The following is a 16,188-nucleotide window of genomic DNA, read 5'->3' on the forward strand; positions in this document are numbered from 1 at the left end:
ATACAGACACTTTGTCAAGTGCTGTTCGAGTCATCTTTGCAACATCACCAGTACTTCTAATTGACAGACGAGGAAGGCGAAGGTCAAAGAAGTTGCATAATTTGCCTCAAAATGCCCAAAAAGTAATTGATAGAGTTGAGAATGAAAGCCAGGGAGTCTAACTCGAGTGCTAACCCCCCTCCTCACTATCAGTAAATCAAATGCCACCAGGGTCAAACAGACCTTTGTGGACTGACCTATCAATCACTGCGTTAAATAACCAAACTACACATAAATCCTTTAACAAAACTGCTAGTAATTTAGGGACAAATTTTCTGTACAATCAAGGGCTCCAGATACATAGATACATTTTACCTTTACATCTCGACATAAAAATTGTCCCCCAGTACCTAGATGTTTATCTATACAATGCCCCCAGCATCAAGTCACAGGTTTTGTACACAGGGGTAAGGCGCCGCATACTGACAATCTAAAGCAGTGCCGTCTAACAGAATTTTCTGCAATCATGGAAACGCTCTGCATCTGCACTGTCCAATACAGTAGCCACTATCCACATGTGGCTACTGAGGAGTTAACATGTGGCTAGTTGTCTGAAGAACTGAATTTGCAATGTCATTTCATTTTAATATCACATAAGACTAATGGGTGCTATATAGGAAGGACATCACAGATCAAAAGAAAATGAGAAACTTTCTAGAATTAATTACCTTCTTAAGTGTGTGTACCCATCTGGGCAATGTCACTTTTTGAGATGCCCACCTGGATTGTCCTGGATTGTGCTCACTTAAAGTGGCTTATTTCTACAACAACCTACTCAACATTTTCAAAATTTGTTGAGACCACTTAGAACAAAATTTGAAAATATTGTCAAGTTGAAAGACTGGACCTTATTCTCTCTCTCTCTCTCTCTCTCTCTCTCTCTCTCTCTCACACACACACACACACACACACACACACACACACATAAACACACACATTCATACACTCATCAATACTAGTCAAGTCTGGGAAAAATTATTCCCAAAATTTTGTTCACAAATTACTAAAAAATCTTCTCGATTTCTACAAATGGATTTGGGTTATTTTCTTCCAAAAATTTCCCCAAAATCAACTTTAGGGGATTATGCCTTCCCCCATTTTAAAGGAAGAAATTCCACTTTAAAAGTATTTAAATACATTAAAATTGTCAACTGGTTCTTAGGAATGACAAATCAGGTGTTAAAATGACAATCTGTGGTTTTAAAATCATAGATAAAAAAATGGTATTACGTTGTTGTACTTGTCTTCCTCTTTCTCTTATGAGCAAGATTGAGCATCATTTTATATAGTTATATAGCTATTTGTATTTCTTTTTCAGTGGCCTGTCAGTTGATATCCTTTTCCCATTTTTCTCTTTGGTAGATGGTTGTCTACTTATTCGAAGGTCTTTATAGATTAGGGAAATTAGCCTTTTGTGCATGTTGCTCTTTAAAATTTACTCTGGGGGCACCTGGGTGGCTCAGCCAGTTGAGCATCTGACTTCAGCTCAGGTCATGATCTCACGGCTCATGAGTTCAAGTCCTGTGTCAGGCTCTGTGCTGACAGCACGGAGCCTGGAGCCTACTTCAGAATCTATCTCCCTCTCTCTCTGCCCCTCCCTTTCTCATGCTCTGACTTTCTCTCTCTCTTTCTCAAAAACAAACATTTAAAAAAAAATCTTTTTAATAAAAAAATAAAAAATAAAGAAGTTTACTCTGCATTAAAAATTAAGAAAAAAATCAGAGCTTTCCAGTGAAAAAGGAATCAATATAGTTTTCTCTAAAATTCCTACAGCAGTCTATATTTCACAAGTGAAATGGCTTTTTACTCTATGAAATCACTGCCTTCTGTGCTTTAAAGGGTTCCCTACAGTCTATTTTTATTCTGTAATGATTATCTAAGAAAATAAAGATATAATGGGACTCCTGGGTAGCTTAGTCGGTAAGCATCCAACTTTGGCTCAGGTCATGATCTCATAGCTTGTGAGTTCAAGCCATGAGCCGGGCTCTGCGCTTACAGTAGAGAGCCTTGCTTGGGATTCTCTCTCCCTTGTTCTCTGTCCCCCACCCCCCACTCATACCTTCTCTCTCTCTCAAAATAAATAAACTTAAAAACAATTTAAAAAAAAGAAAGATATAATTCAAAATGTTATCTGTGCAAACATGCTTATTTAAAATTTCAAGTATAACTAAGACTTACTTACTTTTTTAGTTCTGGAATCTCTGCTGGTTTTACAATTTTTATCAATCCTTTAAGTCTCTGTAGTTCTTTCCTCAGTTCAAAAGTTCTCAGGTGAAGTTTCTTCCGGGACACACCATCCAATGCACTCCCTGATTTCATTTCTGACATGAACGCATCTAAGGAGTCCTGAGATGGCGACTCTGATAAAGCTGTCCAAGAAAAAGAGAATACATGTTTAGAAAAATTGCCTCAAATATTTTAAAACTCAGCCAAAGTTTCTGTAGAAAAGTCAGTAACTTAAAGTTGGACAGAGGACATTACTGGTATTAGGAATAAGAAAACAGGTTATAGCTTGGAGACCTTGGGACATCACTTTGCCTTAATGCACTTCATTCCCCTCATCTATTACATAGAAAGTTTAAACCAAATAATTTATAACGTTCCTTATAGTTCTAAGATGTTCTGTTGTTCCTTAGAAAGGCTCCATATTCTGTACATCTTACTAACTAGCCTGGAAGAGTGCAATACTTATGGGAGATGCCCTATACATATTTGTTTCATGGGTCATTAACTTACCTTTGCTTGACGCTTTCAGTTTCTCAGAAATTTCAGAGAGTTCCCTTTCAGCATCATTTAACTTTGCAACCTGTAATGCCCAGATTAACAGGGTTAACAAATGTTTTTCTTCTTTCAAAATATGGTAGCTTTCCTGTCTTCCTCATCTTATTTCCACTATTGTTACGAGTTTAAGAGGATTCAATCAGAAGTGTAATTAAATGTGCTCTTTATGGAGTTAACATTTTCATGCGTTTATATGATTCAAGCTGAGTTAATTTCTGAATTCAGAATTTAACAGAATGAAAGTAAAGAACATAGACTTGACTTTACTCAGAAGAAAGAACTCAAGTCATTTCTTTTCACTGATGAATCAAAGAACAAAGCAAAACAAAACAAAACAAAAAAACAACAGATGTTGGGTAATGTTTTAAGCTCTGAATACTGCTAATTATAGTGAAAAGACATGCTATCTTATAATGATTTCATGAAGGATATACTACTTAAGACTATTACCAAACTACATTCCTCAAAATTCCTTTCACAATTCTTGACTGCCAGAAGTCTAAAGTTGATTTCACCTCAGAATGTCCAAATTTGGAACTTTTTCCTTTCTTTTTGTGGGATTAACATCATACCCAAAGAATGCTTATGAATGGATCAAGATCCACTGTGAGGCAGACAGAGTCTCTAGCAGCAAGCCAAACTTTTCTCCAACTTGTGTAAGACTAGTTGTTTGTTACTATCAAATTTACAGATCAAGAAAGTTATACTTGAGTACCAGATTTCAACACCACTGCTTTAAAAATTGTAATTATAAAACAAATTTAAATAATATATTATCTTATTAAAAAATTAAACTACCACAGCTACTTCTATAAATAAAACTTGCCAATGATTCAAACGTCTCTGGTTTCTCATCAATCTTCCCAGCCTTCTTCATACGGTTCAGACGCTTCTTTTCAACCAGGCCGGTCCGATCAAGAAATGTGTCATCATCACTATCATAAAAGTCTTCATCCTCCCAGTTCTTGGCTTTCCTTTTCCGAGATACTAGAAGGAGATAAAAAAAAAAAGTGGTAATAAATAAGTTAAAAAGAAAAAGAATCTTTCAATTATTGAAAGATTCAACAAGCTGTCAAACTACATATAAAAACAAAGGGTTAGGGTGCCTGTGTGGCTTAGTCGGTAAAGCAACCAATTCTTGATTTCAGCGCAGGTCATGATCTCCCATGCTGGCAGTGCAGAGCCTGCTTGGGATTCTCTCTCTCCCCCTCTCTCTCTTCCCCTCCCCTGCTCGCACTCTGGTTCCCTCTCATAAATAAATAAACGAACAAACTTAAAAACAACAACAACAAAGCGTTAAACCTGGAAGACATTATGCTAAGTGAAATAAGCCAGACACACGATTCCACTTACAAGAGTTAACTAGAATAGTCAAATTCAGAGAAACAGAAGGTAGAATGGTAATCATCAGGGACTAGTGGAAGGAAGAATGAGAAATTAGTGTTTAATGGGTACAAAGTTTCAATATGGGAAGATGAGAAAGTAATGAGATGGACATAGCAATGGTTGCACAACAATGTGAATGTATTTAATACACTTAATGCTCACAATGGTGAATTTTATGATATGTATGTTTTACCACATTAAGAAAAATTAAACAAAGGGCTATTTTAATGAACAAAAGGCTCTCAAAAATCAATGAGTAAAAAAGGAAAAAGATAAATGAGGAAAAGTTCAATAATCTAAAAGAAAATTTGGCAAAGAATAATCAAAGCAGTTCACAGAAAAAGAAATACAATGGCCAAAACACTTTATAAGATGTTAATAATGCCCAATTTGGCAAGGGTACGGGGAAATGGACTCTCAAACAGCTGATGGGAATGTACATTGATACACAATCTTTTTTTTTTTTTTTATGTTTATTCATTTTTGAAAGACATAGACAGAGCACAAGCAGGGGTGGGGCGGAGAGAGAGGGGGACACAGAATCTGAAGCAGGCTCCAGGCTCTGAGCTGTCAGCACAGAGCCCGATGCGGGGCTCGAACTCACTAACCTCAAGATCATGACCTGAGCTGACGTCAGATGCTCAACCGACTGAGCCACCCAGGTGCCCTGTTACACAATCTTTTTGATGGTCAACCTCACAATATCTGTCAAATGCAATTGATCTAACAATTCTACTTATAGGAAATTATCCTATGGGTATCAATGCCCTGTTATTTGTAACAGTGAAAATCTGGAAAGCCCATCAATAGGGAACTATGTTAGCTATTACTTTTTTGTCTACCCTATGTCCACCCTATGCCATCTTACTCCTCTTGTTATGCTAAAAGTACCCCTTTTCTTCTAGAATACTCCTCCTCCATTCCACCTGGATTAGGGGTCATCATGTGACCAAAGCCAAATCAGTAAGAATCCTTCCCTCATATTTATATTTAGATACGTGCAAAAAAGGGCTCTCTTTCCAATGAGATTATGAAAGAGGGAAGATACAAATCTAAGCAGTGAGCAGCCAGCTCTTTTGCATGGGGTAAGAATCTGTCTGCAAAATAAAACCATATGCTCATGTGACAGACTCACACACATACACACACACAGCTTTTATGGTGTCCTGTGACACTGAGACTTCTGGTTTGATAGGACCAGAACTTAAGGTCCTAGTTCATACAGTTCCTCCTTCAATCCTGTAAGCAATTCTTCTCAACCTGGAGAAGAGATGGACAATAGTGGAGATGGAGCCAATAACTTTTCTCCCTAAGCTAGTCTGAATTGTGTTTCTATTATTTACAACCAAAACAGTCCTTATTAAAAAAACTTCATGATTTCCAGGTTAAGATGGTACACTGAACGTACATATGTAATTTCACTCTCTCCCCATATCCCACTAAAGCTGTGGTAAAGAAATCTGTTTTAAAAACATTAACCTACTGGGGCACCTGGCTGGCTTAGCTGGCACAGCATGGGACTCTTGATCCTGGGGTTGTGAGTTTGGGTCCCATGTTAGGTACAGAGCTTACTTAAAAATAATTAAATAAACAAACAAATAAATAAATAAACAAACATTAATCTACAAAGACAGAACAGGAGAAGGAATAGCAATACCTAATTTTTGGAAATTATAAAACAGACAGACAAGTGGAAACTTAACTTAGCAGAACTAAAAAAGATGAATCCTAAAACAACAGTGGGGAAAGATGAGAACCAATCTGATGATACTGCAGAATCCTCAAAAGGATCTGGAACCGGGGATAGACAGTAGTGCTAAAATAAAAAGAACTGAGTAAAAGCTGGTTGAGAAAAAGATCCTCCTCCCTGACTACTTACCTCCTCATCCCCAGAAAAAAATCCAGAGGTTAATCCCTAGAAAAGGTAAGATAAAAAGTCTTTGCATTGTGGACTGCCCAGTTTATGTTCTATATTCTACATATTAAATATGTATTTATTTATTCTAAAAATAGTACTGTCCTGAAAATAGCTGAATTTTGAGAATCTGCTCAGCCATCTTCCAGCACTTAGCTCTAAGAATTTCAGGAAGGAAGAATTTCAGGAATTTCATGCAGGAAGTCAGAAGAGTACTCTCTGAGGAATCCCGCCAGCAGAAGAGGAAAAAACCTAACGATTCTTACATGAGGAGTTCCCCAACAAAAGGCCCACATTAATCTATAGTGTTACTCAAAGGTAATAAGCCCCACCTATATATTCCAAGCTGTCAATCACCTTTTTTGTCCCCAAATAAGAATCTACACCCAAGGACTACACAAAAACTGGGAAACACCTCTAACATGCAGGACCGAGACTACACAAAAAAGAAAAGGCAGAGATTAGCAGCAAGATGAGATACTTAAAATCCAGGAAACAACAATAGCATATTATATTTTAAAAATGAATACCCAAAGGACAAAAATGAGCCTTGGAAATTAAAATCTTGATTGCAAAATGTAAAGATAAAGCTGCAGAAATCTCCCAGAAAGAATAAAAAGACATAGAGATAAAAAAAAAGAGGGGCGCCTGGGTGGCTTGGTCGGTTGAGCGTCCGACTTCGGCTCAGGTCATGATCTCACAGCCCGTGAGTTCGAGCCCCGCGTCGGTCTCTGTGCTGACCGCTCAGAGCCTGCAGCCTGTTTCAGATTCTGTGTCTCCCTCTCTCTCTGCCCCTCCCCTGTTCATGCTCTGTCTCTCTCTGGCTCAAAAACAAATAAACGTTGAAAAAAAAAATTTAAAAAAAAAAAAAAAAAGAAGGAAAAAAAAGATAAGAAACTTAAATGGTCAGTCTAAGATGTTCAATATCAAAATAACAAAATTCAAGAGAGAAAGAGAAAACAGAAGGATGAAATGATTAATGGCATAATTCCAGAAATGTTTCTAACTATCAAAGATTTCCAGATCAAAAGGACCCAACAAGTACCTAGAAAAATGGATGAAAATAGACCCACAGAAAGGTACATCATAGTTAAGTTTCAGAAGCTTGAGAACAAAGGGAAGCTCCTACAAACTCCTAGTGTGTGTGTAGGGGATGGGAAATGACATATACTAGATAAGGATTCTGAACCCGTTAGGACTGCAAGAGCAACACTGAATATAAGGTGGTAACGGTAATACCTTCAAAGCTGTGAAGGAAAATTATTTCCCATTTAGAATTCTATTCCTAGCCAAACAATTAACCAAGAGTAAAGCTAGAATAATTGTATTTTCAGAGTGGGGAATTTAATATAGTTTACCTGCTATACATCCTTTCTCAAGAATTCACTACATGTCCACCAAAATGAAAGAGTAGACCAAGAACAACGAAAGAAGTGAAATCCGCTGGAGACTATCATCATCCATGACCTCTATTGTTGTACCAGCTTTTTAATCTGCAAAACTACAGAAAGATGTGCTCCACTAAAACAAGGGAATAAACCAAGAAACATGAGAATCTGGGAATCAAGAAACAGAAAATCCAACCCTGGAGAAAGACAAAGGAAATGTCAAGGATGACAGCAAAATGCGGTCCCAGATGACAGTGCTCCAGTAGGTTCAGAGAATAGTGAGCCCTGAAAGAACATTGCTCTTCAGGAGAAATGTTTCCAAAAAGATCAGAACTGATCAATTACTTGATGTGATTGACCATGTGGAAAAATATACTGAAAGGCTCTTGAAAGATGTGGAAAGAATGAACAGAGTTACAAAAAATCCACACACATGAAAAACAAACAATTATTAACTTTAGGAAAAACAAAAAGAAAAAACTCCTCAGTTTAACTAATATTTGCATAAACATAATCGTGTAAATATTAAATACTAATGTAACAGAGTCAGTACATAATGTTTAAAATAAGTGATTCAGTTGCACCTGGGTGGCTCAGTTGGTTAAGTGTCCAACTCTTGATTTTGGTTCAGGTCATGATCTCACGGTTAGTGGTCATGATCTCACAGTTAATGGGTTTGAGTCCCACGTCTGGCTCCACGCTGACAGCAAGAAGCCTGCTTGGGATTCCCATTCTCTCTACTCCTCCCCTGCTTGCACACTCTCTCAAAATAAATAAACAAACTTATAAAAAGTTCAATCATAAAATAAAATAAAATAAAATATTCAAAATAAAACAGCATACTCTTCCTTTTGGGAAATACGGATATTTTTAAATGCCAGAAAAAATAATTAAAAGAGTTAAAAGCCTTCTAAGATTGAAGACTGGGGAGAGGCAGGGCAAGGAACAGGTATATTTTGCATAAGCCTTTGGTAGTTTTTGGGGTTTTTTTAAATTTTTATTTATTTTGAGAAAGAGAGAGAAAGAACGTGAGTGTGGAAGGGCAGAGAGAGAAGGAAAGAGAATCTCAAGCAGGCTCCAGGCTATTAGTGCACAGCCTAATATGGGACTTGATCCCATGACCCTGGGATCATGACCTGAGCTGAAATCAAAAGTCAAATGATCAATTGATTGAACCACCCAGGTGCCCCAAGCCTTTGGTAGTTTTAAATAATACATAAGTTACTTTGCAATAATAAAAACTAATTTTAGAATAAACACAAATATAACAGAAGCCTTTATTAATAAATGATGATGGGGCGCCTGGGTGGCTCAGTTGGTTAAGCGTCCGACTTCAGCTCACGTCACAATCTCACGGTCCGTGAGTTCGAGCCCTGCATCGGGCTCTGGGCTGATGGCTCAGAGCCTGGAGCCTACTTCCGATTCTGTGTCTCCCTCTCTCTCTGCCCCTCCCTCGTTCATGCTCTGTCTCTCTCTGTCTCAAAAATAAATAAATGTTAAAAAAAAATTAATAAATAAATAAATAAATAAAAATTAAAAAAAAATAAATAATGATGATATAGCCAGAAAGGCTTTTTATTTTTATTTATTTTTGAAGTTTATTTTTGAAAGAGAGAGAGAGAGAGGGAATGAGCACAAGGGAGCAGGTCAGAGAGAGATGGAGAGTGAGAGAGAATCCCAAGCAGGCTCCATGCTGTCAGGGCAGAGCCCGACATGGGGCTTGATCCCATAAAGAACCATGAGACCATGACCTGAGCCGAAATCAAGAGTCAGATGCTTAACTGACTAAGCCACCCAGGTCCTTGACAGACTTTTAAAAATGAGATAAATTTAATGCAATTATACAGACAATATCCATGATACATTCTTATATTAAAATTGTAAGTCATGAAAGAGTATAATATAAATAAATGCATTTGTGTATGAAGTTTGCTTTTTATTAAAGTATCTAGTTCCGAACACATATCTATACTCATAAAAAATTTCTAAGAAAATATGGCTTCTAAGGGGTGCCTGGGTGGCTCAGTCGGTTGAGTGTCTGACTTTGGCTCAGGTCATGATCTCGCGGTTCATGTGTTAGAGCCCCACGTCGGGCTCTGTGCTGACGGCTCAGAGCCTGGAGCCTGCTTCGGATTCTGTGTCTCCCTCTCTTTCTGCCTCTCCCCTGCTCATGCTCTGTCTCTGTCTCCAAAAAATAAATACGCGTTAAAAAAAAAAAAATTTTTTTTTTTTTTAAAAGAAAATATGCCTTCCTTTGGGTACTGAGATATGGAATATTTTCTTTTCAGCTCATAGAATTTCACACAATTTACATTTTCTCCCTAAAAAGTCATTTCGTGGGGCGCCTGCATGGCTCAGTCAGTTAAGTGGCCGACTTCGGCTCAGGTCATGATTTCGCAGTCTGTGAGTTCGAGCCCCGTGTCAGGCTCTGTGCTGACAGCTCAGAGCCTGAAGCCTGTTTCAGATTCTGTGTCTCCCACTCTCTGACCCTCCCCCGTTCATGCTCTGTCTCTGTCTCAAAAATAAACAAACGTTAAAAAAAAATTAAAAAAAAAAAATTTCTCTGTCTCAAAAATAAACGTTAAAAAAAACAAAATTAAAAAAAAAAAGTCATTTCGTTGCCTTTTGTGTTAAATTCTTTCTTCCTTTCTTCTTTCTTTCTCTTTTTCTCTCTCCCTTTTTCTCTCTTTCCCTTCCTTCCTTCCTTCCAAAAACAAAGTGTTCCCATAAACTCACCTGCCTCCTGCCGCAGCAACCCCAAAGTATCAAGGATTCGACAAGCCTCCAGTGAACACTGGATCATTGCTTCTTTTTTCTTTCCCGAATGAATGGCCTCAGCTACCAGTTGTTTTCCAGTTGAATCATCCACAGGTAATCTGTATTGGTTTGGAGTGAATCATAGCATAGTACTAAGCTCCAATTCTCATGAAAAAAACTAATATGCGGTGAAAATAGTCATTTCTTTTGACATGGCTTATTAATCTCTCCATTCATTTTGTTATATCTTGCCAAGGTTGGACCTTAAATCTTTTCCTTATGCCTCTGACCCATCCCACCCCACCTGCCAATGATATATGTTATTAAACTATCAAGGCCCAAATTCAGGAGTAGCCTAAAAATAAGACTAAAGTTATTCTTTGGGTCTACTGTCTATTACCTAAAATTGGCCACTTTTCACAAAAGGACATTAATGAGAACAGAACATACCTCACCCTACAGAGCCAAGTGCTGTGCCCCTGTTCATCAAATTCATATTCTAATTCTTCTCCTGTGGGAGGAAGAAAGACAAAACAATTTTAACAGTATATGAAAATTACTAGTTAAGACAAAGGGAAAAGAGAGGAAAGGCTGATAAAAGAATATCAAGTTCCAGGGCACCTGGGTGGCTCAGTCAGTTTAAGTGTCTGACTCGATGTCAGCTCAGGTCATGATCCCATGATTCATGAGACTGAGCCACACATCAGGCTCTGAGCTGTCCCTGCTTGGGATTCTCTCTCTCAAAATAAATAAACATTTAAAAAAAATAGAATATCAAGTTCCCATACCTCATTTAACACTAAATTTCAAAGCATTTCACTTCTCACTTCCAGGAATTATTATTTGATAATAAAATAAGGGGGAACTTGAAGCAAAGAAAAGCAAACTCAGACCAGAACAATCAGCTTGCCATAAATAGCTTTGTCCACTACATAGCAACTTTTACACTTATATTATAAGTGCAGATGTAAGTTGTCACTTTGGTTTGTAGAAGCACAAATATTGGGGTGCCTGGGTGGCTCAGTTGGCTAAGCATCTGACCTGAGCTCAGGTCATGATCTCACAGTTTGTGAGTTTGAGCCCCACATCAGGCTCTGTGCTGACAGCTCAGAGTCTGGAGCCTGCTTCGGATTCTGTCTTCCTCTCTCTCTACCCCTCCCCTGCTCATGTTTTGTCTCTGTCTCTCAAAAAAATGAATAAACATTTAAAAAAAATTTTTAGAAGCACAAATATCAAGAGCAGAATGCAACCAGTTCATATATATTCACACACACACACACACACACACACACACACACACACACACACACAGATGTTCTCTCAAAGCATTTCTACTGAAACAGTCCTCTATGGAAACACTCTTTAAATTATATAAGGTGAACATCCATGTTAAGAATTATAAAAGATGAGGGGTGCATGGGTGGCTCAATTTGTTAAGCTTCCGACTCTTGATCTCAGCTCAGGTCATGATCTTGTGGTTTGTGGGTTCAAGCCCCACATTGGGCTCTATGCTGATGGCATACAGCCAGCTTGGGATTCTGCGTCTCCTTCTCTCTGCCCCTCACCTGCCTGTGTGCACGCTCTTTCTCTCAAAATAAATAAATAAATAAATATTAAAAAAAAAAAAAAAAGAATTATAAAAGATCAGATGAAGTAGAAACAAAGAATTTTAAGAAGTTAGGTCAATCTCCCCACCACCCAAGTCTAGGATCTTCTGAGAATAATGAGACCAGATGAGTCGGAAAAAAGTAGTCCCTTTTTTCCAAGATGGGAAGAAAGACTAACAAGATTTTTACTGTTTTCAAAATAAACCTCAAGCAACTGACCACAAGGGCAAGAACTGAGCAAGGAGAGCAGCAGATAAAACACAGCATTTCTAAGTACCTTGAAGATCTACAAGACAATGCTGCTGTGGAAACCTTTTACTGGCAGGGTCAGAATCTGTTTACATACCTTCTCGGTCAAAAAAACCTTGGAGAGCCTTTTTTGGATCCTTTATATAGAAGGCCTCCCTTTCCTGCTGAAACTCTAAGACAATGGGGTTCTCTTCAGCCTCATCCTCTACAGCATCTTCTCCTACAGGATACAGTAAAGAAAGAAAAGACAGACATAAGAAAAGACTATCCGAATGACACCCACTTTTCATTTAGCCTGCATGAAGACACAGTTATCAATGAAAAGAAAGGTGGGGGGTGGGGGACAAGGGGACATACAAAACCACCAATATAAATATCTTTAGGTTTCCTAAATCGTGTGACAAATTAAAACTTGTTTTCATGGCATCTTTTGTTTTTCCCCCATCACTATATCTCAAAAACAAAATTACCTACCACATTGTCCATGGGAAAAAATCTAAGCTTCTTGGCCTGGCATTCCCATTCTCTATCACCTGGGTCTAATACTCTGTCTCCGATATAATTTCTTAATATTTACCATATCTGCCAGATGGACTGGCCTTCTCATTACCACTTTAAAATCATCAATCCCTAGGGGCACCTGGGTGGCTCAGTCAGTTAAGAGTCCAGCTTTGGCTCAGGTCATGATCTCACAGCTTGTGAGTCTGAGCCCCAGGTCAGGCTCTGTGCTGACAGCTCAGAGCCTAGAACCTGCTTCGGATTCTGTCTCCATCTCTCTCTGCCCCTCCCCTGCTCATGCACTGCCTCTCTCTCTCTCTCTCTCTCTCTCTCTCTCTCAATCTCAAATATAAATAAACATTTAAAAATAATATGGGGCGCCTGGGTGGCTCAGTCGGTTAAGCGTCTGACTTCGGTTCAGGTCATGACCTCATGGCTTGTGAGTTCGAGCCCCGCGTCGGGCTCTGGGCTGATAGCTCAGAGCCTGGAGCCTGTTTCGGATTGTGTCTCCCTCTCTCTGCCCCTCCCCTGTTCACACTGTCTCTCTCAAAAATAAACATTAAAAAAATAAACAAATACATAAATAAATAAATAAATAAATAAAATCATCAATCCCTACCCTGAATATTCGATATTCAGCTTCCTAAGTGCTAATTTTTCTTTCCTTCAAGTTCCAACTTAAGACCCGTCTGTTTGTAGACTTAAAAACTTTCCCGGGGCGCCTGGGTGGCTCAGTCAGTTAAGTGTCCGACTTCGGCTCAGGTCATGATCTCACAGTTCGTGAGTTCGAGCCCCGCGTCGGGCTCTGTGCTGATGGCTCTGTGCTGATAGCTCAGAGCCTGGAGCCTGTTTCAGATTCTGTGTCTCCCTTTCTCTCTGCCCCTCCCCTGCTCATGCTCTGTCCCTCTCTGTCTCAAAAATAAATAAACATTAAAAAAAAAAAAAATTAAAAAAAAAAAAAACTTTCCCAAATTTTAAGTCAGTGTTGCTCAAAAGAAATATAATGAAAGCCATACATGAAAGTTTTCATTTTCTAGTAGCCACATTAAAAAGGAGCAACAAGTAAAATTATCATGTAATCAGTATAAAAATACTATGAATGTGGTATTTTATATTCTTTTTTCACACTAAGTCTTTGAAATCCAGTGAGTATTTTATATTTATAAAACAAGTCAGCTTGGACTAGCCATACTGTAAGTGTTCAATAACCACATGTGGGTAGTGGCTACAATACTGGACAGTGTGGGTCTAAGTCCTTAGTGATCACTCCCTTCTCTGAACCCTTACTCTAGCCTACTTATGGTTTCTATAGCTTTTGTTTGGCACTTACAAAAGTAATTTCATAATATTTATCCAGTCTTCCCAACAACATATTAAGGCATTCTTTTTTTTAAATTCCTAGCCCCTGAATACCCATTGTCCAAAATGTCTGGTATTATGGAAAGTTCAATTTATTCCTCTGGCTAAAGGATGAGGTTTCTCTGATTAGCTATTTCGCATTTCAGGGAATTTACACAAAGTACAAAAATTCGAAGGACTATCCTATATTGAACATTCCATGTTACTTGACTGAATATAGTTCCATCCTCTCCAATGATAATAGTCAAGGCCAGTACCATTTAAATGGTAAAAATAATAAATTAGTTGTAGGCTGAGGAAGAGTTTACAACAAGGGAGTGGACTGTAAAATGCATTAAAAGACTGGGCTCCTGGCTGGCTCAGTCCACAGAGCAGCCAACTCTTGATCTCTGGGTTGTAAGTTTGAGCCCCACTCTGAGTGTAGAGATTACTTAAAAGTAAAATCTTAAAAAAAAAAAAAAAAAGAAAAAAAAAGAAAGAAAAAAGAAAAGAAATCCATAGTGCCTGTAATTCACCTTTTTGACATCAGAAAAGTTAATGAATCTCTGTGGGTTTTGGCAGTCTCGTGTGCAAATTGTATTTGTCCCATCTATCTCAAAAAGTCATGAAAGGCATATGATAGAAAACAATTAAAGATACCACCAGTAATGAATTTAAAATATTAACCTCTGGCAGCAATCTTAATTTCTTACCCATTCCCCAGGTGCAGCCCATTTCATCATCTTGACTACTAGCATTTCTCTTCCTTTCATTGGCATCCATTTCTTCTTCCTCATCCGAGTCTTCTCCTAGCATCTTCTTCTCCAACATCATTTGTTGCTGCTTGCGCAATTCTTTCAATTGCGTTACTGTCAACTCGGATTCTGCCTCTCGGTCTTCCTCTGGTCCCTGATGAACCAAGAGAAAGAATTCTTTCAGAGTTCAGGATCGCTGAATTCATATCTCACTTTCAGAAATATGGCAATGTGGGGGCGCCTGGGTGGCTCAGTCGACTAGGCGTCCGACTTCCTCTCAGGTCATAACCTCTCAGTTCGTGGCTTCGGGTCCCGCGTGGGGCTGTGTGCTGACAGCTCGGAGCCTGGAGCCTGCTTCGGAGTCTGTGTCTCCCTCTCTCTATGCTCCTCCCCTGCTCAAGCTCTCGCTCTCTCGCAAAAATAAATAAACATTAAAGTAAAATAAAAGAAAAAAATACGGCAATGTGTACAGAGGCCTGGAAAGGGGCCAGATTCTCCCACTTTTGTAATCGCTTACTGGGAGAATCTCCTTCCTCCGCGAAAGCTTAAGGAGCTCTGGAACCCAGCCCGGTGCGCTCCGGAGATTTCAGTCCTAGGTTTCTCTACTTACCTGAAGAAGAAACAGCCGGGTGCTGCCTCCAAAGCGAAGAACATGCCCGACGTGGACGCGACAATAGGTGCGGGGTGGGATGCGGGTTTTGTTAAGAAAAGTGCCATGGGTGCTTCCCAGATCGTAAAGGTAGAAGCCAGGCCCGTGGCCGTCGCATTCTCCTTCGAGGCCGGACACCCTGTGCTGCAGCACGGCGTGGTACCGAGACACCGAAGGGTGCTCCAGGCACACGTCGCAGCTAGACAGCCTCCCGAAAAGGCAGTAGCTTGTCCCTTTCAAGCTCCAGGTGCCAAGGATGGTGCCGCTCTTCAGTGTCTCTAGGCTGTAGGGGGCCGTGGCGGGGCCGCCCCACGGCGGCTCTCGGTATGGGGGAGCCCGGGCCGGACCGCCAGGGGATGGAGCCGCCGTGGGCGGCCGCGGCTGCTCCTCCGGTGGACTCTTGGTGTCCCCGCTGTCCGGCCGCACTGGCGGGACGTCAGGCTCCACGGAATCGGGGTCTAGCAGCGCCGTGGGCCCTTCCTTCTTCACCTCCTCAGGGTCTGAAGGACTGGTGGCGGGGGCCCTGCCCCGCACAGCCGGGGGCACCGGCAGGGTTGGTTTCTTGAAATCGTCATTGAGCTCTTGCAAAGCCTGAGGCTCGGACTTAGAGGAGCTATCGGCCATCCTCAATCGGGTGCGGTCTCGGAATCTGTTCCTGGGAAACCTCCCCCTTCGGTCTCTAGGTTCCTCTCCACGCCTCGCTCTCCCAGCTCCCGGTGGCTTCTCTGAACCCCGATGGCGGATTTGTTCCTTCACCACCTGCCACGTTACGAAGAGATGAATATCAAGGGCAGGTCATAATAAGAAAAACAAAAACAAAAAACAA

General features: G+C 39.8%; 1 protein-coding gene across 1 annotated transcript in view; it reads right to left on the minus strand.

Moving 5' to 3' along the window:
* LOC102970732 (solute carrier family 4 member 1 adaptor protein) overlaps positions 1-16,159 on the minus strand; it is a 28,565-nt gene extending 12,406 nt beyond the window's left edge. Inside the window, exons 1-8 of the mRNA XM_042982268.1 lie at positions 15,324-16,159; positions 14,672-14,867; positions 12,220-12,342; positions 10,717-10,777; positions 10,246-10,385; positions 3,647-3,807; positions 2,776-2,845; positions 2,222-2,408 (exon numbers count right to left, since the gene is read on the minus strand). Coding sequence (XP_042838202.1) covers positions 2,222-2,408; positions 2,776-2,845; positions 3,647-3,807; positions 10,246-10,385; positions 10,717-10,777; positions 12,220-12,342; positions 14,672-14,867; positions 15,324-15,986 — 1,601 coding nt within the window. The 5' untranslated portion in view covers positions 15,987-16,159. The remainder of the gene's footprint in view (positions 1-2,221; positions 2,409-2,775; positions 2,846-3,646; positions 3,808-10,245; positions 10,386-10,716; positions 10,778-12,219; positions 12,343-14,671; positions 14,868-15,323) is intronic.
* Between the last annotated feature and the right edge of the window lie 29 nt (positions 16,160-16,188).

The sequence above is a fragment of the Panthera tigris genome, chromosome A3 (genome assembly GCF_018350195.1).
Source record: "Panthera tigris isolate Pti1 chromosome A3, P.tigris_Pti1_mat1.1, whole genome shotgun sequence".
NCBI lineage: Eukaryota > Metazoa > Chordata > Mammalia > Carnivora > Felidae > Panthera > Panthera tigris.